This window comes from Ciona intestinalis, unplaced genomic scaffold (genome assembly GCF_000224145.3).
Source record: "Ciona intestinalis unplaced genomic scaffold, KH HT000174.2, whole genome shotgun sequence".
NCBI classification, from domain to species: Eukaryota; Metazoa; Chordata; class Ascidiacea; order Phlebobranchia; family Cionidae; genus Ciona; species Ciona intestinalis.
Window position 1 is genome coordinate 283,776 of NW_004190496.2, and position 22,826 is coordinate 306,601.

Consider the following 22,826-nt stretch of genomic DNA (forward strand, 5'->3'; position numbering starts at 1 on the left):
AAAAATTAAAGCCATACTCTGGTAAAATAATATAATAAACGTACCGAAGTAGTTAGACCTCAAGCCATAAACAGGAAATACCGGATTTGATGCTTTAACCCATATAGTGGTCGCTAATGGGTAATCCATAATTGCTATCCGTGTAAAAACAATTGCCAACGTTGCTGGTAACACGTGCGAAAATACTATACTTTAGGCTAGATCGTTTACACCGGTTTTAATTCCTTTTTTTAACTTTGATATATATTTATAAATTATTCTGTTGCACTGATCCTAATCACTCTATTTGAAAGAAGCAAGGCTAAAACAACAATTAAATCAAAAAGTAAAATATATTTAATCAGTTTCAATGAGATATCTACAAACTGAAAATTAACCGGATCGTATTTTTAACAACAATTAACAACTCTCTTTTACGGTCGCGGAGCTACGGTTATATAATTCTATAAAAATTATTTGTTTACTATACCCAATGGACGAGAAAAGAGAATGAAACCGTGTCCCTTCCTGCCCCCACCCTACCGTATATGTGCAGTAACACTCGTATTTAAACTGCTTTGCAGAAAATCTGAGATTTATGCACTTATGTTTGAATTATTTCATGCAGCATGGAAATGTATGTAACTTGTTTATACACACATTACGTAGGTGGTGTTCCTAATCTATTTGCCTTACTAATCCGGACAAAGCATACGTAACATCCCGGTGCGGATTGTGTGTAATTTATAACCAGAAAATTTGCACTATCACCCACACAAATAACCATAGCTGACATACGTTGGTAAGACACCTTTCTATAAAGCAGGAGAGTTAAGCTGTTAAAATGTCGCTCAGTTTGGAAAGGCTTATGTGTGTTCTGTCTATAGCATCTTCTGGTTTATGCACTTATTTATTCTTTGCGTTTGCAACTGCAGGAAGACTGAAACTCCCGGGATCCGGTTAGTATATTTGAAGCTATTTGTTGGTAAACTATAATCGGGTACGAGGTGTATGAAACAAAACACCCATATACCACTGTCGATGTCCCACAGCGCGAGGCTAAACAAAAGTTATAGTGGTGTGGGGGAAGATGGAACACCTTTAGCACATAATATCCAAATATCCTGACCATGTTTTAAATAATTAACAACGGTCTATGAGAGTCGTGAGGATACGGTTTTATATTTCATTGAATGTTTTTTGTTTACTACTACGCGGGACGAGAAAATGGTATGAAAAGGTGTCCCATCTCCCCCCATCATCCTGCTATACATGTATTCATACAACTGAAGATTTGCTTACTAGTCACGCTTATAAGCAATACATTTGCACCCGCCCAGTGAAAATAATCAATTAATATGATTAATCGCAGATGTGTATACTCGTTCACCGTTATATGTTGCCAACAAGTACAACGTTGATAATGACCCCTCCCAAAGCATGGTAAGCTGCATTAATTTAAAACTTTTTTTTAAACTGCGCATACAGTATGCAACACAGCGGGGTCGTACAACAGTGGTTAGCACGTATGTTTAACGCCAAGTTACAAGTTTATAAGGCTAGTTGTTGCTACATTGTGGGTAAACGCGTCCTTGGGCAGGCCCACAAAACCTCTAACGGTAAAAATATTAAACAAAAATCTACAAAACCCACGAAGTTATACATGCGTGGAGCGTGCTGGTACAACTCTTGCACGAGTCGTATAAAACCCACGCACTATAACGACTGCAATTGGCCTCATAAATAAATTACATCCATTATTAATTGCTTTATTTTTAGGTTTCAATTGCTTGGCCGATCACCCTGCTCTCAAATTTGCTTGCATCTATATGCTTGTATAAAATCTGTAAGACCCGCAACATTTTTCCACCGGTAAGCCAATACAAAAACACTCAGTTTGTACATACATCTTACGCCGCTTGTAACTATGTGTCATACATTATGGTAAAATTCTTACTGCATTGTGGGTGATTTAGCTGCAGAACGATTTTTTACACTTTCGTTTAAAGATAGTTTTTTTTATATGACTATGTATTTTTTTTACTTGACAAGGTGTTTTACTTCACCTGGTCTGCCGGTTCGATCCTATCTGGTGTGTGGACATTCACATTTGATCGTGAACTTCATCTTATATCAGCTGTATTGGTTGGTATGATTTGCGTTTTTGCCCCAATACAGCTTTACACTGGGGTTAAAACGTATCACAAGAAACAGCAGGATATGTCGGGTGGGTGGTAACTAATTTCCTATTGTATTATCTCACGAAAAATAAGTGCAAATCATTTACGTGGTCAGGCGTACTTTACAAAATATGAAAATACCCTCAATATTCTTTTACAACGCTACATTTACTTTACTGTAACTCGTAGGCGAGTGTAAGGTGTATCAAAAAGATCACCCGTGCTATAACGACTGTGGTTGCCACGAGTTTGCATGAGTTATTCATTTATTTAGCAGATGGCGCGCTATATGACCGCGACACCGCGCCAGATATAGACACGCAAAACCGTGAAACGTTTCATATTAGTAGGGTGGGGAAGAAGGGACATATTTTGATTCTATTTTCTCGTCCAATTTGGTAGTAAACGAAGAACATTTAAAAAATTATCAAACTATATCCTCACGACTTCCATAGATCGTTGTCAATTGTTTAAAACACGATTAGGATATTTGGATATTATGTGTTAAATGTGTCACATCTTCCCCCACACCACTATAACTTTTGTTTAACCTTGCGCTGTGGAACATCTTCCCCCACACTACTGTATTTAAAAAAAATTATTCAAGTTTGTGATTCCACTTAACAGTAGTGTGAATCTGTTTATAACATACTTCATCACAGATAAACTAAAATGGGGTCTTGAGCGAGTGGTGTTTGATAGCCTTGGTATAATGATGACGTGGACTTTCACAGCTATGACATCAACTTTAACTTACGCCATTGCCTACCAATACTCATATCACTTGGAAAAACCTGTTTTGAGAGGTATGAAATATTCAGAGCTCATACTTTCTTTTGAAATTCTTGGTTGTTAAGGCATATATATAGTTAAAATGCTTAGAACAATCATGTTTGTTTTGGAATAGCAGTCTTGACTAACGACATGCAGAGTCGCTAACCATTATGTGAACTTTGTTAGAAATAAATTTTTGTAGTTTAATTGGAGTGCCAAAGTTGAATGGTCTCAAAATCAATGATCGAAAATAATAGTTAAACTTTTCGCACTGTGATACACTAAAGAATCACTCCGACCAACATATACTTAATGTTTACAATCTCTCTATTTGTTTAGCTTGGCCCGGACGTGACGTAGCAGTGGTAGCAGGCACACTACTTTATACAGGCGCCCAGTTATTGTGGATTGCCTACGATATGATTATATACCCAAAATATACAAGTTGCTTACGTAGTGTTTACCCAATGACAAGCTTCTGCAGCCTCGGGTTGTTCTTTTCAAACTATGACAGCGGAAATGGTAAATACGTATGGTGGTGGTATACTCAATCATTGGGCACGTTAGTGACTTTATAGATAATATTAATCAAACTATAATGTTTAGCGGATAGGCATCAAAAGCTTTTTTTCACATGATTGTTACAACTGATCACAATTAATATAGTAGAGTGGGGGAAGATGGGACACCTTTAGCACATAATATCCAAGTATCTTGATAGTGTTTTAAACAATTAACAACGTTCTTTCGGAGTCGTGAGGATACGGTTTAATAATTCTTTAAATGTTCTTCGTTTACCACCAAATGTGAGGAGAAAATAGAATGAAAAGGTGTCCCATCTTCCCCCACCCTACTATACGTTACTTATAGTGACCACAAAAACTGTTAGATGCTGTTTCCGTTTTTGAACTTTGTTGGTACCTTTAAATCTCATTGCGGCATCTCTGCTGCTTACATACAAATTCAAATTTTCGGTCATATACCCATTAAGTAATTTGCAGTATGCTAACACGTACAAACATTGTTTAATGGCTTTCGTTGCAGGAATGAATTATCACAACCTAGCCTACTTAGTTCTCGGATTGAATGCGACATTCTTTTTCATCCTTCGGGACAAATTGAAGGGAAAAGTTCAAAACTCCGCAATCTATTATGAAAATAAAAAGATGGACTAAACAGTTTTACTGGGCCCAGAAATGGAGTCATCAAATCTGTATGTTTCTATTGTAATAAAGTTATAATTATGAATGAATAAATGTAACTGTTTTATCACATCGTTACATAAATGACATTAAACTGGGTGGGGGAAGATGGGACACCTTTTATCTCCATTTTCTCGTTCCATTGTAGTAAACAAAGAATATTTAAAGAATTATAAAACCGTATCTTCACGACTCCCATAGATCGTTGTTATTTGTTTAAAAAGCAATCAGGATATTTGGATGCTATGTGTTAAAGGTGTCCCATCTCCCCCCAACCTACTACACATGTTTTCTCGCAAATTGTTATTATATAAATGAAATTAAATTGTGATTTATTTTCATTTCGATTTGTGCATGTTATTCTAACCTCTCTTTACTGTATAACCGAAGATACAAAATAAAGTTGTATTGTACATAATATATGATATAATTGTTGTTTAAATACAACTATATTGCAGAGTTGCATGAAATGTTCGGTAATTAAAACAAGGCGACGAACAAATAAAGTTTAAATGGGACGTGTGCAATCGCTTAGAGAGCTTTTATATAAACATATAGTAGGGTGGGGAAGATGGGACACCTTTTCACTCTATTTTCTCGTCCCATTTAGTAGTAAACAAAGAACATTAAAAATAAAATAAAACCGTTTCCTCACGACCACCACAAACCTATATTAATCGTTTAAAACATAGCCACCAGTCAATCAGAGGTTTAACAACATTTTATGATGTTTTTACTGTTTCTAAAATTGATTAAAATGATTCAAACCCAAAACATAAGCACTAATCGCACTGTGTCTGAAACGGGATTAGCGTCATACGTGTATAATGAACATAAACAGAGAGAAATAGGTTATCATGCTGTGTATAAAGCACGATTCTTTGTTGCGGCAATCTATTTCCGTTTAGTTTCATGCAAATAATATTCATATATAGTCCACCTCTAGAGTTTGTACATTCATAAATCGTTCAGGAGTCGTTATGGAAAAGTCGCTTTGCAAGATTGCGTTTGTGGGTACAGCAGTTTCCTTTACTCTTTATCTGCTGTTTGGAGCAAATAAGTTTGTGCGTTCGTTTATTGGTAGGTGAAATTTTCTATGTGCAGTAATGGGGGTAGGATGAGACACCATTTGCACCTAAACCCCATATTTTCTGCGTGTGTTTTAACGATTAACAAATTTTTGAGAGTCGTGAGAATGTGGTTATTTATTTCAGTAAATATTTATAATAAACAGAAAAACTAACTAAAAACAAGTATTAATCCATACTCTACTCTACTGTAATAAAGCCAAACAGAACACCCGTGTTATTACAAATGTCTGCCCGCCACACAAAAATAAATAATTACTTTAATTGATTGATTGCAGATTTGCATGGCTCCGATCCAGCTACAGTTTCTGCCAAGTACCACGTACCGTTTGCTCCCTCTAAACCATTGGTAGGTTTTGAAAATTTGATATTGAGGCTGTTATATAAAACTGTTATATAAAATCGTAAAATCGTTCGAGCCGTATATAGTAGGGTGGGGGAAGATGGAACACATTTTTATTCTGTTTTTTCGTTCCATTTCGTAGTAAACAGAAAACATTCAAAAAATTACAAAACTGTTTCCTTACGACTCCCATTGACCGTTGTTAATTGTTTTAAACACGATCGAGATATTTGGATATTATGTGCTCAAAGTGTCCCATCTTCCCCCACCCTACTATATATCATATATGGCCATGTTTGTGTTAAAATGTTTTAGTCTATAACTTTTAAAGTCACTCGGATTTAGTTCATACATAATATTATTTGTTTCAGATTGCTATTGCTTGGCCACTTGATTTTATTTCAACCATGATAGCGGAACTTTATTTAATTTCCATTGTACACCAGAAACAAATATTCCCAAAGGTGATTTTTAAAAGTCTATATATCAGTTAAATTGGTAGATTAACCGAATTTATATTTTTATATTCATGTTTCTTATATCAATGATTTCATAGGTCTTTTACCTAAGTTGGATAGTTGGCGCCGTTACTTCTTCAATTTGGACGTTTGCGTTTGCTAAAGAATTACATGTCATCTCGTTCGCTTCGATCATATTAAAACTCCTTCTTCTTGGTATGCAACTGACAGTGGGAATGATAGTGATGAAGAAGTCCGAGGTTATTACAGGTTAATAATAATAGGCGTTATAGTGTCTAGGCCAGAGACACATCTGCCTCTAATCCATACCCTCTGCGAATTTTAAATTAAATGTACTTGTAGAAAGGCAACGTTGGTTTCTTGAACGTATTGTAATGGATAGTCTGGGAATTTTAACAACATGGACTATCACTGCTTTTTCTGCTATAGTAACACACGTGTTGGCATGGGAGTATTCGGCACATTTGGAAGTGCCCGTTTTCCGTGGTAAGTATATGGGTTTAATAGGAAACATTCAAGGTTATGCAACATGTATGCAGTCGTTAAAGTAAATAAATGAACTTATTTACGTTTGTGCGGCGGGCCAACGACAGTTTTAACAAATGTGTTTTGTTACATACACCTAATAGTGCCCGTTTATGAGTTACCACATAACTTTGTAGATGAGAGACAGACACGCTAACCACTATACACCACGCGACAGTTCATGTATATGAATTACACTTGAAATATCAAGTATTGGATTGGCAAATAAACTCTTTCACTTTCTAGATTGGATTAGCTTTGAGGTTGCTTGCATTGCTGGCATAGGAACCCTTGTTACATCATTTGCAATCTGGACGATATGTGACCTTGTTTTATTTCCTTCATACACATCGTGCATTCGGACAGTTTACCCGATGTATGTATTTGGTGGGATAGGAATTTTCCTCTCAAACTACGACGCGGAAAAAGGTAAACAAATTGTAAACAATAATGTTCTCGTATATAAAGCCTTCGTACGTATTGTAGGGTGGGGTAAGATGGACTCGTTCCAGTCGATCTTTTTAAATTCATTCTCAGAGTTAAAACATATATATTCCTATTATACAATTTAATATTCTTTCAGGTTTAAACGGTTACAACGTCATTTGTTTAATCCTGGGGCTCGTAGCTTCTGTGATTTTTATTTATCGGAATAAAATCAAAGGAGATGCCAACAAACAAAAGGATTTTTAATCTCCAACGAGTGATGTAACAACTTTTTTGAGTTCTGTTTATAACGAAAAAAATATGTTGAGTTATAACACGTGTGTTTACTCACACATCGTATAACCAAGAGTGCAACTTTGCGAAAACGTTTTTTTGTGTGTTTTCTGCATAGCGACTTATTTAGACAACCTAAGTGATTACTTTTGATTCGAAAATATGAAAGACCGAAGGAAATTTCACCAAGCAAGTGGGTTGGAATTCACAAAGATTGATGCGCCACATTAACTATTAACATAACTTCTCTTATATCTGTCACTATATTACTCTTATTTTAAACAAGATTTGACCAAAATATAACATGATTAATATGAATTGTAAATCCACAAAACTTTAAGATCATTCTTTTTAGTGTCTTTGGTGTTCTTTAAAATTAAAACGTTTCGGAAATGACGTTTAATAACCGCCTGGCATACGGCGATGTGCTTGGATACAACAACAAATATATTAAAGCAGTTAAGCCAGTGGTTGTTTAGTACTTTGGTTTGTTCGCATGAATGCGACTTATTTTTGGTTTCGACAATGAATAAATTAACTTTTTTCTTGCTTGTTTTCTTCGGCCTCTTTTTTCTCACCGAAACTACGTTTGCCAAAGTGCGTAAGGACAAGATAAAGACATACCACCGTAAGAAACTATTTGTTACTCGGTTATTATTGGGGCTCATTTCACTCTGTAATAATATTTACAGTGAAGTGTTACATAAGCAGTATGAAAACGTCTTATAAATTTACCCTAAACTTTGTAGATTGTATAATAGATTGGGTTAAGATGGTACATGTTTTCATTTTTTTATACTGCCCTGTTTGGTAGTTAACAAAAAACATTTACAGAAACAATATTTGTATTCTCACAACTTAAAGCGTTATTAATTGATAAAACACGAATAGGAAATATAGGGTACCGTGTTCTAACGGTAGGCGGCGGTACCACAACCTTCCGTTTAAGCGCTTAATCGCACCACATTTGGACCAAACTATTCCAAATAAGCGGGGTTGACTCTATATCTTATATCGTTTCAGGTTTCGGTCCTTTCGGAGAATTATCAAAGGATGTGATTGATTATTATGAACAATTGATGAATCAGTAGACGGCCAAACCTGCCTCATGTCTCCTGGCAACGCCAATAAATTATTAAACATGCATGTATTTTGTGTTTTCAATGCTTCAGCCTATTTTACGAAATTTAATAACACCGCGGTAGGTGCATGAGAACTTTGTACCTCTTATTAGCATATTCCGAATACAACACACCAAGCTAAAAGAATGAGGAAAGTTAGTAATAGCGTCAATGGAATTTGAAAAGAACAAAATGTTAATGTACGTGCTTGTTCATTAAAACTGTGCCAAAGGACAAATGAGCGCTTTATGCCTATTTTCAACTACGGGGAAGTCCAGGTATTTCACCATCACAGAAAATTTTAGCCTGACTTTATCGTACACCTTACAGCCACATTTTTTTCCATTATTTTGATTCAATAGCTGGAAAATAAAATGTGAGTAGATAAAATGCTGTAGGTGATAGTATAAAGTGCAAACACGCGTGTGTGCTTTTGTATTCAATTTTTGCATATGTGTTTTATCAACAATATATATGTTGTTAGTTTCTTTTTATGACATTAGAATTATGTGTTCGCTTTCATTTTTTCACATTTGCAAATGATAAAACGTCTTGCACAGATATAAAAACAGCAAGAATTTAGAAATATAAAAAAACGGTTGAAGCTTACTTAGCTTAGTATGTAAAGTGGTTTAATTTTGCATTAGCTTTTTAATACAAATTAAAGGTCACCATGAAAGCAACAGACATTGAAAACGTGAAACAACTTCAGAAAAATTCGCAAAATATTCGGAACATTTGTATATTGGCACATGTTGACCATGGTAGGCGATATTTTATTTCTTTAAATTAATGTTGTTTAATCTTTTTTTGTAAATACTATTCACTTCTTTTCATGTAACAGAATTAGTTTTTGTGTAAATTTCTGTAACATAATTCCAAATATATTGTGTTGTATTGAAGTTAGTTAAGAACTGTACAAGAGAGTTCTCATTAGGGACTTTCATTTTCTGCATGCTAAGCTTAACTTTTAGTGTAGGCCTATGCCTTTTTTGGCGCGACAATTTTACACTAGTACCAAAATCTTAACTTTAAAAGAAATTTTTTTTTTAGGCAAAACAACTTTAGCCGATGCGTTAATTGCCAGCAATGGAATCATATCGAAAAGAATGGCTGGAAAGGTAAGAAATTACAACATATTTGATAATTAATTAAATAAAACAAACATAATATAGCCTATCTGTTGTATTTTTAAAGTATAAAGATTTACCAATGTAGGCATATCACTTGTTCAGATCTGAATGGTAATGTTTGGGTTTTAGGTGCCATGGCAGGCCTGTTAAAAGTATTAAAGTTGTTCATGTTCTCGCATATTTATGAAGTTGGAAGCTGTTTGCCGGGATTTTTTCGAAGTATAGACAAACATTTTTTTCTAATTTTCCAACAGTTACGATACATGGACAGCAGAGATGATGAACAACTGAGGGGAATTACCATGAAATCAAGCGCAATATCTCTCCGTTATGCATTAGGTAACACGTTAACCTACTATTTGCGGGGGCAATTTGGTCAAAAATGACAATTTGGATCTATGAGTCATAAGTAACTGGGTTGAAGAAATTGCGTTAAGGGTCTTGCTAAAAGACATGTATGCCTGCAATGGTAGCAGCGACCAGAGGCGAGGCTCTCTACCATGGCACCCGACTTAAATGGTGGCACAATAGTAGCAAAGTCGAGCCTTGAACTCTGTATCTTCTAGACTATTTTCCAGAGGCGAGCGCTCCAACTACTGCACCATATTTAACAAATTTTTCTTTACAGCTGCAGGAGAAGAATATCTCATCAATTTAATTGATTCGCCCGGCCATGTTGACTTTGGTAGTGAAGTTTGTACGGCAGTTCGACTTTGTGATGGAGCTATTGTTGTTGTAGACGTCGTGGAAGGTGTTTGCCCGCAGGTAAAGTTAATACTGTGACTCATATGTGTCACCTTTATTAGGTTCTTGGTAAAATCTTGGGTGACATCGCCAGTGGTTCAACCAGAGAGTTTTTGCTGTCATCAAAACAATTCTTGTTTTAATAATTAAAAGTCAAATTTGTCCATACAGACACACGCAGTTCTTCGGCAAGCTTGGCTGGAAAAGTTAAGCCCTATACTTGTGTTGAATAAAATAGATCGACTTATTACTGAACTCAAGTTTACCCCTGAGGAAGCCCATTTACATCTGCAACAAGTTTTGGAACAGGTTGGTATCTTAAAATAACATCATCTTTATTGCTTTCCCTGCATGTATGAATGTTGTTGCTGTAAACATTTAATGATTTGTTAAAACACCATTTTAATTCGCTGCGATTGCAATAACTGAGGTATAAACATAGCTAAATATATGGGAATTAACAGCAAATTAACAAGCTCAGGATAAAAAATTGGTTAAGAAGGGTTTGGAATACAGAAAATGAGAAAAACTATCACTCACAAAGTTACATATGTATTTACTTTGCAAAAAGGCACTATTGTTGCCCTACTGTGTGGATTAGGTTGCATTTATTCCTAGAATGGAATATACCAGAATAAATGCACATATCTTATTCAGGTGAATGCAGTTACTGGAAGTTTGTATTCTGCTGAAGTTTTAGAGAAAATCGGCCAAACTGAATCGTCCCAAGTTGAAACTGAAAACGGAGAAGAGGTAAATAAAAAGTGTGAAAACTATTTGCATTCTTTTTCCAGTGCCATGGCATAGCGTCAGTGATTAGGTGCCACTTACCAAAGAATACAAGGTCCGGTGCTGTCACAATTGTCAGCGTGTGTGACAACTTAACAACCATTCAACCCAATAAAAAATGTCATATGCGGTAACTTGTAAACCGGCACAGGACCATATTATATGACCGCTGTTGCCCCACCACACAAAGATAAAAAAGCAGTATATCACTTCAAGTAATTTTCCTATATATTTGGTAGGTGGTATATGACTGGAGCAGTGGGATAGCAGACACTGATGATTCAAAGTTATATTTTTCACCAAGTCATGGAAACGTTGTGTTTGCTTCTGCAGCCGATGGCTGGGGGTTCAAGTAAGTTTGTTTTGTTTGATATTGAATATATGTATATATATATATAATACATGGCTATGCATGACGTAGAACAAAAGGTGTGACATGGGTTTTACTTAAAACTCAGTGGCCTATTATGGATTCTTTAAGTAGTGGTCATGTAATAAGAAAAATCCCCCAAAATAACCAAGAAAGTATGAAATATTGAAATAACTTGTAAGTAAGAACGAGGTGTATAAAACAGAGCACCTGTGTTAAAACAACTGTTGTTGCTTCACCATGCAAAGATAAATAAGTTTTATTCGTGTATTATTTGATTAAAATCTCCTTTTTACTTGAGGTGAGTGAAACAGAACAACTGTCGTTTTCCAGCACGCGAAGATAAATAAGTTTATTCATTTATTATTTAGAAAAATCCCATTTTTTCTCCAAACTCTTAGAATTCAACATTTTTCTCGCATATTTTCTACAAAACTTGGAATTCGTGAAAAAGTTTTAAACCGAACATTATGGGGGGATTATTATGTGAATAATAAAGCCAAGAAGATTCTTAAAGGTGCACAGGTACTGTTGGGAAATGTTATGTGATATTGAATGGAAATTTAACTGTTTAACTATTACGTGTACGGGCTTGCTTGTTTTATTAAGTTCATGCAATGTCGGGAAAATCCGTTAAATTTTTACCGGGATTTCTCTTCTATTGTTTTTTAAGATTTTTTTTCTCTCCTAATGTAAAACCCTGCTTTGTATGTATATGAAATGTCTTTGAAAAAAATCAAAGACACACAAGGGAATTGCAACGCACAGTTTGAAAACAACTGGAATAAAACATAAAATAATCTTTATATAACAGGCAAAGGGAAAGAAGACGTTATTTGTTCAATTTATTCTTGAAAACTTGTGGTCAATATATGATGCAGTTTACATTAGAAGGTAAATTTAGTATTTACAATTATAGAAACTAATTAAAAACTTTCCATAAATTATAATAAGACACTTGGATCTAAACCACCGACACTTAAAAACAGTTGCTTCAACCCAGCGGTCATTTATGGGTTGTCTAAAATCTCAGCATACGTTAAAACAAAATAATAATCACCAACAAAGATACATACGTGGTAACTTGTAAGAAGACAGGAGGTGTATGAAACAGAACACTTGTATAACAACTATCATTGCCCCGCCATACCACGATCAACAAGTTACATTTAATTACTTTTTCACCAGAGATAAGGAAAGAAGCGAAAAAATCACAAAATCTTTAAATCTTAACATTTCCGCTCGTGACGTGCGAGTTGGAAAATCTGAACCTAAAACTTATCTTCAAGCAATATGTGGTCAGTGGTTGCCGTTAGCTGAAGCTGTGCTTTGTATCCTTTGAATAAATATTCTATTGTAATAAAGGTTATTATAAAAGTAAGAAAAGTTATTATTATATTACTATTATTGTGGTAGAAGCTGTGCTATGTATTCTTTGATCTTTTAATAGATATCTTATTGGGGTATGTTAAAACTGTATATAGGTAGGCTAGCTTAAATGTGATCTAAAGGTGCCAACAAAGTTTTAAAAAAGAAAAAAAAAACTTCTGAAAAAATCCTTCAAATTTTCTTAATAAGCTGTTCTGTTTTTAAAACACTCCATTGCCAAAAAACTTACTAAAGCTACTTGCCAGCAGGCACGAAGCGTACAAAACAGCACATTGGTGTTATAACGACTGTCGTTTCCTGTCTAGCTTTATAAAATATGCACACTAAAAAAAGTAGCTTTTTTTCTTTAATATAAATATCTAGCAAGTGTATGTCAATACCTTCCTAGCCCATCAGACATTAGTGGGGAAAGGGTGGAAGGTTTAATGTGTGGATCAACAAGGAGCTTCTCTGCTTTACATTCAAAATCACAAGACTTAAAGCAAGGTAATGTGAACGAACACTTTAATTTTGTAACCACTTGTGGGTTGTCTAAATTGTCATTATATGTAGAGCCATAAGTACCATTTTAAACGTAAGTAGAAGGGATAGTTTAAATCTTAGGTAATGCGAATGATCACTTAAATTGCTCCAACCCAGTGATCACTTATTGGATCTAAATTGTCAGCCATACATTAAAAAGATCCCTCCAAAAATAATTGATTACAAAGGTATATATGTAGGACCACAGGTACCATTTTAAATGTAGGGGTAGTTAAAATCTTAACTTATTATTTTATATTTATATATACTCGCTAATTAATGTGAACCTAGGAGGATAGTACCGATATACTTACTGTACACACAGTTCTAATATTAACATTGAATTTAAAATAGATTTTCTAAGTTGTGGCTCTGATTCTTCTACTACCATTGTGCTCGTGTCGAAAATGGTTGCTGTGGATTCAAAACTTATGCCGCAGAATAAACAAAGGTCAGGTCGTTAAATAAGTTACAACAATTCACGTCTCTCTCTGTGTTACCATTTCTAAATCGTTTCTTTGATTTCTCTCTTGTTTTTGAGGATATATATAACTATATTAATATAATCTTATTGGTGCGGTTGTTAAAAAAATTTATGTCACAACACGCGCTTCTACCATTTGGCGCTTGTACCATTGTGGTTGCGTGCGTTCTTGAACTGTTGCAACCCAGTGCTCTCTTGTCTAAGTTTGACGGCCACCAAAACAAAAACACTGTGTTTTATCGATTGCCATTGCCTGCCATACAGGAATAAATAAATTACTTTCATTTTTGTTTTAATTAAAAGCACATATTTACCAGTTGTAATATTTTACTTCATTTTTCAAACTTTACATGTTGTGTGATTTGTATGCAGACCTTTAACTGTTGAAGAAATTGTTAAACGAAGAGAACTGGTTCGGCAAAAACATGCTGAGAGAAAATTAGCGGAAACAAACAGCTCCAACCATAAAGAGGATCAACCAACTGATGCAGACGCTTCTAATAAGTCCTCAGAAAGTCCTGAAATTTCGGAACAAGTTCCAGAGAAGGAAGAGAAGCAGGAGCAGTTTGTTGCTTTTGCTCGTGTTTTTAGTGGAACCTTGAAAGTTGGGCAGAAATTATACGTTCTTGGTCCGAAGTATGACCCAGCACCTTTTATTGGTTTGGAGGTAAATCTGTGGTTTATCTTTGTGTGTTGGGGTAATGACAGTCAATATAGGGGCCAACCCAGTGGCCATCTATAAAACATACCACCCTGGGTTTCAAGTTGACGTGCCAACTCGTTTCAGGTTGACGTGCAAAATATAGAATAGAATGTGCATATACAATGTTGGGGTAATGGGCCAACTCTGGTCTAAATCCCAGGTCCCATGACATGCCCCGCTGTAGGACCTCACCCATATAGAATAGAATGTGCTTATACAATGTTGGGGTAACGGGCCAACTCCTGCCAAAATCTCAGATCCCATGGCGTGCCTCACTGTAGGACCTCACCCATATAGAATAGAATGTGCTTATACAATGTTGGGGTAACGGGCCAACTCTCGCCAAAATCTCAGATCCCATGGCGTGCCACACTGTAGGACCTCACCCATATAGAATAGAATTCCTATATTTTTTGAAAGGTAAATTTTACTGTTGTCAATTTTTTTATCATCACCTACGTGAACAAAATTGACATTCCTTTATTTGACCACTAAATTATTATTACAATTATTTTGATATTTTCAATATTTTACAAAAGGATTCTGAATTAGAAGAAGCAATTAACTCTAACCCCCATATATCGGTGACAACAGTTACGGCGATCTATTTATGGATGGGAAGAGAATTAGAAGCGTTAGAAGAAGCTGCTTCAGGTTGTATTATAGGTAAGGTGTTTAAATTGTGGTATATTGCAAATATTTTGTTATATATGGGTGAGGTCCTACAGTGTGGAATGCCATGGGTTCTGAGATTTAGGTCAGAGTTGGCCCAATACCCAACATTGTATACGCACATTCTATTATATATGGGTGAGGACGTGAGGTCCTACAGTGTGGCACGCCATGGGACCTGAGATTTAAGCCAGAGTTGCCCATTACCCCAACATTGTATATGCACATTCTATTCTATATGGGTGAGGTCCTACAGTGTGGCATGTCATGGGACCTGGGATTTAGACCAGAGTTGGCCCATTATCCCAACATTGTATATGCACATTCTATTCTATATGGGTGAGGTCCTACAGTGAGGCACGCCATGAAAACTTAGATTTAGGCCAGAGTTGGCCCAATACCCAACATTGTATACGCACATTCTATTATATATGGGTGAGGACGTGAGGTCCTACAGTGTGGCACGCCATGGGACCTGAGATTTAAGCCAGAGTTGCCCATTACCCCAACATTGTATATGCACATTCTATTCTATATGGGTGAGGTCCTACAGTGTGGCATGTCATGGGACCTGGGATTTAGACCAGAGTTGGCCCATTATCCCAACATTGTATATGCACATTCTATTCTATATGGGTGAGGTTCTACAGTGAGGCACGCCATGAAAACTTAGATTTAGGCCAGAGTTGGCCCAATACCCAACATTGTATTAGCACATTCTATTATATATGGGTGAGGACGTGAGGTCCTACAGTGTGGCACGCCATGAAAACTTAGATTTAAGCCAGAGTTGGCCCAATACCCAACATTGTATATGCACATTCTATTATATATGGGTGAGGTCCTACAGTGTGGCACGCCATGGGAACTGGGATTTTGAACCTGTTACTCTTACATTCAGGGTGCTACAACCCATAAGTGACCACTGGGTTGAAACAATATCAAGTGTCTTGCCCAAATACACATATGCATACCATGGTTGAGCATCGGACCCGGTATCCTTTGGTTACAATGCAAGTGTCCCAAAAAAATTAAAAAAAATTTATCTACAAATTTCCACCTTATGACATTATACAGGTATTGGTGGCTTGGAAGAGGTGGTGCTTAACTCAGCAACATTATGCAGTAGTATGGCTTGCCCTCCATTCAATGCACTTACTGTAGATGTGGCTCCCATTATTAGAGTGGCTGTGGAATCATATTTGTTAAGTATGTGTTTAATAACTTTATATAAAATAAACAATGGGAAAAATTTCAAATAAATGGAAAAAGTATGTAGGATTAAAGTCAAGTAATTAATAATTTTATAAATTTTTTGTTGGAAAAATAATTGAAAGTTAAGGCCATAACGCCTGACATATATTTTAAACAACTTTTAAAATAAAAAAAATTTAAACTTCTTTTTAAATTAACATTTATAACCCCCAACCCCACCCACAGGTGAAATGTCATGTTTGGTAGAAGGCTTGAAGTTGCTCAACCAAGCTGATCCATGCGTGCAGGTGATGGTGCAAGAAACAGGGGAACACGTGATCATCGCAGCCGGCGAAGTTCATCTGCAAAGATGTCTTGATGATTTAAAGAACAGGTTTGTGGGTATAAGTGTCAAATTATCCTGAAATCTGAGGTGATATTGTTAAAATACAGTTACACTTGTAGTTGTCAAACATAGGGAACCTCATTGATTAATGTGGTGAATGCAATATACTTTGGCTCTGCTGGTTTGTATAAACAGCAGAGTAAAATCTGTTATGGGCTTTTATATCTGTTAAAGGACAGCCTAATAAAAAAAATATAATCACCCACAAAGTTAAATACGCGGTAACTTGTAAGCGGGCACGAGGTGTATGAAACAATACACCTGTGTTGTAATTGTAACGACTGTTGTTTCATCCGCTTTTAAACCAACATCATGGACCTACCACATGACGATAAATTAGATTCAATAAATCCAAATTTTTTTAATCTAAAGTATTTTTAAAGATTTGCGAAGATTGAGAAGTTACATTCGTGGTAACTCGTAAGCGGGCACGAGGTGTATAAAATAGAACACCCTTAAAATAGAACAAAATCATGGCCCTACCACACGATTCAATAAACTCATCCAAAGTATTTTAAAGATTTGCGAAGATTGAGATCAAATCATCCGCTCCCATCGTTCCCTTCCGTGAAACGGTGATTCCTCGTCCCAAAGTTGATGTTTTAAACGAACTCATTGAAACACAAGATAAAGATATCATGCAGAAGTGGAATCTTAAGGATAAAGGTAAGAGGTGTCATGTGAGTGTAACTTTGTTCATCCCCACATGGCAGGAAAATAGCAGGTTTAGTAGCTTTTACATAAGGGCTCGCTTTTACATAAGTATTCATGGCGAGGCAACAACAGTCGTTATAACACGGGTGTTCTGTTTCATACACCTCGTGCCCGCTTACAAGTTACCATGTATGTAACTTTGTGGGTTTGTTTTTATGTATGACTGGTAATTTGAACAACCTGAACCTATAATAGACCACTAGGTTGGGGCAATTATAATTAGTCGTAAGGACTTCAACACATACCGTGCGTATATTGAATTTAGAATCTGGTGACGGCAATTTGACGAAAGAATCTGAAAAATTATTAAACGCAAAATCTAAGAAAGGAATTGTGGTGATGGAAACTCCTAACAAGCAAAGTACTTTAGTTGTACGGTATGTACGAGTGAATGTGATGTATTTATCCTTGCGTGGTGAGGAAGTGACAGCTATTATAACATGGGTGTTCTGTTCCATACACCTCGTTTATACATGACTGATAAAATAACCCCAAAAAAAATCTTTTTGGCCTTTATTATTTCTAGATATAAAACAAATATTTTTTTTGTTTTTACAAAAATTGAATAAATTCCACCATTTTAAACAAAATGTCTTCTTTAAAGAGCTGTTTCCCTGCCTCCGGATGTGATTAAACTCCTGGAGGAGAATGGGGATCTTCTTAAAGTCCTCTCATCCATGGAGGCGATTTTCAAGGACCTCTGGTTCCACAGAAGGAGAAGATTATTGAGCACGGGGAGCAACATCAGTAGTCAGGGGGAGGAAGACGGGGCGGAGGTAGGAGTACATCTTCGTGAAACTTTACACAAAAAAATTAAATTGGCAGAAATATCGTAAAAATACTACATTAATCAATGAGGTTTATCATATTAGGAGCACATCTTCATGAAAAAAACACAATAAAAAAGTTTTTAATTGGTTTTGGTGATCATTATCTCAATATTATGATTATTGGCAGACTTGGTTCTTCTTAAAACTTTACACAGAAAAAAAAAAAATTGGCAAAAATATCATAAATCATTAATTAATGAGGTTTATCATATTCCACAATTATAAGTGCATTTTGACAATGCCACTTCAGATTTTATTAAAAACATTTAGCGCACACAAATTATAACATCACATAACCAAAACTAATAGAACGATAGTAATATGAACAAATGTGATTTGTTTATTTATCGTTAAATTTATCTAAACTTCATTCACTTTTTATATTTTCAGATACCAAGTCTAGAAAACAACGTTACCAGCGTGAAAAACATCATTAAGAATGTCCTTTTCCAACTAAAAATTAAACCAGAGACCTTAGAAGAAATAAAAAAACTAAAATCAGATTTGGAAACTGCGTTTGAAAATGCTGGCCGCAGAAAATGGTCAAATGCCGTTGAACATATTTGGGCGTTTGGTCCTCGTGGAAATGGACCTAACATACTTTTAAATAAAGAAGATGATTATAGGAGACCTTCAATTTGGACTTGTGTGGGGGATAATGTTGATATTGGTAAGATTGGACAATTTATTGAATTAAAAGTTAAATGTTTTTATTTAACAACAGTTCTATATTACTGCGGGGTAAGATGGATACGGTTAACACATAATATCTTATGGTTAGAAGAGATAAGGACCTATCCCTAGTCCTCCATATGGAAAGGAAAACGATAAAAGATTGTTAAAAAAATTAAAAGTGACCCCAATTTTTAGATATTGGTTCTTACCGTGAGTGTGACCACAGTATTATAAGTGGATTCCAACTTGCCACGTTATCTGGACCTCTATGTGAGGAACCTATGTATGGAATATGTTTTGTGATCGAAGAATGGAAAGTCTCTGCTCCTCCTGTTTCCTCCCAGGAGCATAAAGAAACAAAAGAGGAGCAAGTCGTCACTTTTGCTGATGATCTTACTCCAGTTCAAAGGTAACATTTTTTTCCTATAAACAGCTTTTTAAACAATTTTAGCATTGTCTGCAAAGCAATGAACTTGTTGTTAAATGAATTCAAATGTTTTTAATGATGGTAACTTACTTATCCTCCTGTGGCGGCAACAACAGTCGTTATAACACGGGTATTCTGTTTCATGCACCTCATGCCGCTTACGAGTTACCAGTAAAATCTAATCGAACTTTATATGGTTTAAAAAAATGTTCTGTTTATACAAGCAATTAACTTCATGAAAAAAACAATGTAAAATGTAAACAACTTTTAAAAAAATAAAATAAAAATATTTTTCAGCAATTCCCAACTAGGTCCATTATCTGGTCAATTAATATCAACATCCAAAGAAAGTTGCAGGAGATCATTTCAGGCTCAACCACAACGTTTAATGGCAGCCATGTACACGTGTAATATACAAGCTACTGGCTGAAGTGTTAGGTTAGTATCTGGTGTTTTATAATGGAATAAGTTGGAAATACTTGGTATTAATAATTACTATAAGTGCAAGATCGGGTGGGGTTTAATGTTCACTGTCAACTGTCGAGTTACACCATGTGTCCGTTGTCTTATTGTGTTTGCCCTCCAAAGCTATATCCTGGTCCACTTCAAACTACTTAAAGTTAAACCCTGTTTTCCCTGTCAAGCTGTCCTCCTAATCAAACATCACATGTTTTTTATTTCCTCCTTTTCTTAATCTAACAAAGTTTTTTTTAGATTAAACTCAACTTTATTTTTCATATTTTTCCGCAGGCAAAGTCTACGCAGTCCTTGGCAGAAGAGAAGGCCGAGTATTAAGCGAAGATTTACGCGACGGGACAAACTCTTTCGATATTCTCGCCACGCTGCCTGTGGCTGAAAGTTTTGGGTTTGCCGAGGAAATTCGAAAACGAACGAGTGGACTCGCTTCTCCGCAACTTGTGTTCAGTCATTGGGAGGTATGGGAGTTGATAAAGGAATGTAACTTAATTATCAACGACAGTCGTTATAACACGGGTGTTCTGTTCCATTCACCTTGTGCCCGCTTACGAGTTACAACGTATGTAACTTTGCAGGAGGGTAATTTTTTGGGAAATTTATTTTGTTTTATGTATGGCTTACAATTTGGGCTAGAAACTTAACGGAAATTGGGCCAAACTGGGTTGTCAAAATCAAACATACAGAAAAGAACTTGTAGTTCCATATGGGCTACTTGTAAGCGATCACAAGGTGTTAGGTCCAACATATTGACCTTTTTCTTACAAATATAGACATATGTACATGTTTGCAATAGCCAAGGATTCGTATTCATTCGTTAACAAAGGAACCAATAAATTGAAGCTTTATTGGTCGGGACATTTTACAGCTTTATACATGGTAACTTGTAAAAGAGGTGTGGAGTCTCAAATAATGACTTTATTTAATAAGCCAATCATTTTTTGCGCACATATGTTTTTTTTAATTGCTAATAATTTGTATTCATTCATTAACACAGGTGGTAAACAGCGACCCTTTCTGGGTCCCAACAACAGAAGAAGAGATTCAACATTACGGAGAAAAGGCCGACTTTGAGAATCAAGCTGTCAAATATATGAATTCTGTGAGAAGAAGAAAAGGTTTATTTGTGGAAGAAAAAACGGTGGAACACGCGGAAAAACAACGAACACTATCTAAGAATAAATAATTAATATATATAGTACGTTGGGGTAAGATGGGTTTAATTCGCTCTTATTTTTTCATTTGGTAGTAAAACAAAAAAATTTTGCGGAAATATATAAAAGCATGCTTGCGACTCAAGAGCGTTGTTAATTGTTAACAGTTAGGAAATACGGGATATTATGTGTTATCGGTATCCATCTTACCCCACAATACTATATACAGTTGTTGTATTGCTTTGTAATGAGGTGGAATATTCAAGATACCGTTTGATACAGTTTGGATTTGTGGTATTGTAGACCAAACACTGTCGTCGTATTTATTTGTGAAACTGACATCAACAAATAAAAAATAAAGACAAAAATTAATAGTTTGTTTGTTACTCTAGGAAATTTTACAGATATTAAAACACACGGGTTGTAATTAATTTTTATGAGGAAGATTTATTTTTATAACATTTAATCTCTGGGAGAGTTAACGTTTGTTACAAACATTTTTATCTATTATGAAATTATTGTTGGTAATATAAAAGACTTGTCTGTTGTAAATATATTTTGTAACGGCTCACTTAACAAACATTCCTAATAAACACTTTTTGTCGGTCAAGGACATCATATCATAACAAGTTTTGAGTCACCGATATTCAAATTAATTCCTTGCAAAGGCAGTGGTTAAAAAATGGTATATTATACAACATAAAACAGACTTGAATTTCATACCCCTGGAACTGCATTGTTTAAAATGTGCTTGTTTTTCAAAAACAAGTTAATCATATCATTACCAGTTTACCACACATTTTGTCAGCAACCCTTTATCTTGGCTGCATGTAATATATAACACATCTCCCACAAGCTTATGTAATAGAGGTTCATAGGTTCATATGGTATCATATACTGATAAACAAACAGCTATCTTATAACTACATATGCTACAAAAGGTGTAGCTGTACAGTGTACAATATAAGAATTAAACTATGTCATAAACTGCAATATCACCTTGGTTCTGTATCTACCAACCAAGCAAACTTATAACATGGATTTACCTATGAAAAATATGAACATTTATCATTAAATGGAAGCTTTGCTATGCTTCTACAGTATTAAGGTGCCGCACATCAAACGTTGACATTACTGTAACATGTTAGAACTGTCATCTGTCTAGATATACTTCAGTAATATTAACTTAAACGAACCCATATGTCTTATCAACATGGCGTTTTTTTTAGTTTCAAATTTTCAATGTTAGTTTAACAAGGTTTAATCTAAATCTGAATGAATGCTAGCAGTTGGAAAAAGCTATACCAGCTGACAGTTTAGAAAAGAACTCCTAAATTAGTAATTTATGCATACAAAAGTGACTACAAATGTTGTAAACACCATTTCTAGCATATATGTGATTTGATAAGTTTTTATTTAAACAAAACTAATGCAAACATGAAGAACACAACAGACCTGCAGCAGCTTGAATTGTAAACTCTCTTTATAAATAAAGAAGATGCTTAGATTTCATGAAAAGTTAAACATATTTATATCTACATCAATTGAGTTTTAAAATTCGAAGTTTTATTCATGAAACAATGCTGCCATTTACCGGGTGACATTCATTGTCTTTCACGGACATTTGTGCCTGTCATTCAAACCGCTTACGTCCTCCTCAGCGCACCAACACCGTATTTATCTTTTTACATCTGTCTAAACTCCACTTGTAAAACACAGCGTGTCTCATTAATAT

At 35.3% G+C, this 22,826-nt stretch overlaps 3 protein-coding genes and 2 long non-coding RNA genes across 7 annotated transcripts; 3 read left to right on the top strand and 2 right to left on the bottom strand.

Moving 5' to 3' along the window:
• The first annotated feature begins 757 nt into the window (after positions 1–757).
• LOC100180631 lies at positions 758–4,237 on the top strand. The gene is made up of 7 exons (XM_002121407.4): positions 758–938; positions 1,352–1,422; positions 1,759–1,851; positions 2,032–2,206; positions 2,822–2,965; positions 3,273–3,455; positions 3,978–4,237. The coding sequence occupies exons 1-7, from the start codon at positions 824–826 to the stop codon at positions 4,106–4,108; spliced, it is 912 nt and encodes a 303-aa protein (XP_002121443.1). The 5' UTR covers positions 758–823; the 3' UTR covers positions 4,109–4,237.
• A 792-nt stretch (positions 4,238–5,029) lies between these two features.
• LOC100178257 lies at positions 5,030–8,440 on the top strand. The gene is made up of 8 exons (XM_026839235.1): positions 5,030–5,215; positions 5,502–5,572; positions 5,938–6,030; positions 6,123–6,294; positions 6,388–6,531; positions 6,817–6,999; positions 7,154–7,918; positions 8,314–8,440. Exons 1-7 carry the CDS (start codon positions 5,116–5,118, stop codon positions 7,261–7,263), a joined length of 873 nt encoding a protein of 290 aa, XP_026695036.1. The 5' UTR covers positions 5,030–5,115; the 3' UTR covers positions 7,264–7,918; positions 8,314–8,440.
• Positions 8,441–8,683: 243 nt separating this feature from the next.
• On the top strand, positions 8,684–21,463 carry LOC100175902 (elongation factor-like GTPase 1). 3 transcript variants are annotated; one of them, XM_026839233.1, is made up of 25 exons: positions 8,684–8,787; positions 9,079–9,175; positions 9,465–9,532; positions 9,799–9,883; positions 10,173–10,309; positions 10,460–10,597; positions 10,946–11,041; positions 11,317–11,429; positions 11,819–11,972; positions 12,262–12,341; positions 12,636–12,778; positions 13,200–13,322; positions 13,713–13,809; positions 14,215–14,509; positions 15,085–15,211; positions 16,295–16,426; positions 16,658–16,805; positions 17,338–17,483; positions 17,797–17,908; positions 18,136–18,307; positions 18,752–19,031; positions 19,232–19,445; positions 19,761–19,901; positions 20,214–20,398; positions 20,935–21,463. In XM_026839233.1, the coding sequence occupies exons 2-23, from the start codon at positions 9,085–9,087 to the stop codon at positions 19,891–19,893; spliced, it is 3,084 nt and encodes a 1,027-aa protein (XP_026695034.1). In that variant the 5' UTR covers positions 8,684–8,787; positions 9,079–9,084; the 3' UTR covers positions 19,894–19,901; positions 20,214–20,398; positions 20,935–21,463. The 3 variants fall into 3 exon arrangements, with proteins under 3 accessions (XP_026695034.1, XP_026695033.1, XP_018671844.1); XM_026839232.1 differs by lacking the exon at positions 8,684–8,787 and having other exon boundaries at positions 8,976–9,175; XM_018816299.2 differs by lacking the exon at positions 8,684–8,787 and having other exon boundaries at positions 8,976–9,175; positions 11,849–11,972.
• On the bottom strand, positions 18,028–19,489 carry LOC104266700. Its single transcript, XR_717680.2, has 2 exons — positions 19,246–19,489; positions 18,028–18,329 (listed from the first exon to the last, which is right to left on the bottom strand). It is a non-coding gene; the product is annotated as an uncharacterized LOC104266700 (long non-coding RNA).
• Positions 20,838–22,798, bottom strand: LOC113475271. The gene is made up of 2 exons (XR_003397017.1): positions 22,686–22,798; positions 20,838–21,037 (listed from the first exon to the last, which is right to left on the bottom strand). It is a non-coding gene; the product is annotated as an uncharacterized LOC113475271 (long non-coding RNA).
• Positions 22,799–22,826: the final 28 nt, after the last annotated feature.

Excerpts from the sequence above, each read along its gene's own strand:
- LOC100180631 (XM_002121407.4), top strand. The coding sequence starts at position 824 with ATGTCGCTCAGTTTGGAAAGGCTTATGTGTGTTCTGTCTATAGCATCT. Across the intron at positions 1,423-1,758 it reads ATGACCCCTCCCAAAGCATG|GTTTCAATTGCTTGGCCGAT; the intron begins GTAAGCTGCATT and ends CTTTATTTTTAG. Across the intron at positions 2,966-3,272 it reads GGAAAAACCTGTTTTGAGAG|CTTGGCCCGGACGTGACGTA; the intron begins GTATGAAATATT and ends CTATTTGTTTAG.
- LOC100178257 (XM_026839235.1), top strand. The coding sequence starts at position 5,116 with ATGGAAAAGTCGCTTTGCAAGATTGCGTTTGTGGGTACAGCAGTTTCC. Across the intron at positions 5,573-5,937 it reads TTGCTCCCTCTAAACCATTG|ATTGCTATTGCTTGGCCACT; the intron begins GTAGGTTTTGAA and ends TATTTGTTTCAG. Across the intron at positions 6,031-6,122 it reads AGAAACAAATATTCCCAAAG|GTCTTTTACCTAAGTTGGAT; the intron begins GTGATTTTTAAA and ends ATGATTTCATAG.
- LOC100175902 (XM_026839233.1), top strand. The coding sequence starts at position 9,085 with ATGAAAGCAACAGACATTGAAAACGTGAAACAACTTCAGAAAAATTCG. Across the intron at positions 10,598-10,945 it reads TGCAACAAGTTTTGGAACAG|GTGAATGCAGTTACTGGAAG; the intron begins GTTGGTATCTTA and ends TATCTTATTCAG. Across the intron at positions 12,342-12,635 it reads GATGCAGTTTACATTAGAAG|AGATAAGGAAAGAAGCGAAA; the intron begins GTAAATTTAGTA and ends CTTTTTCACCAG.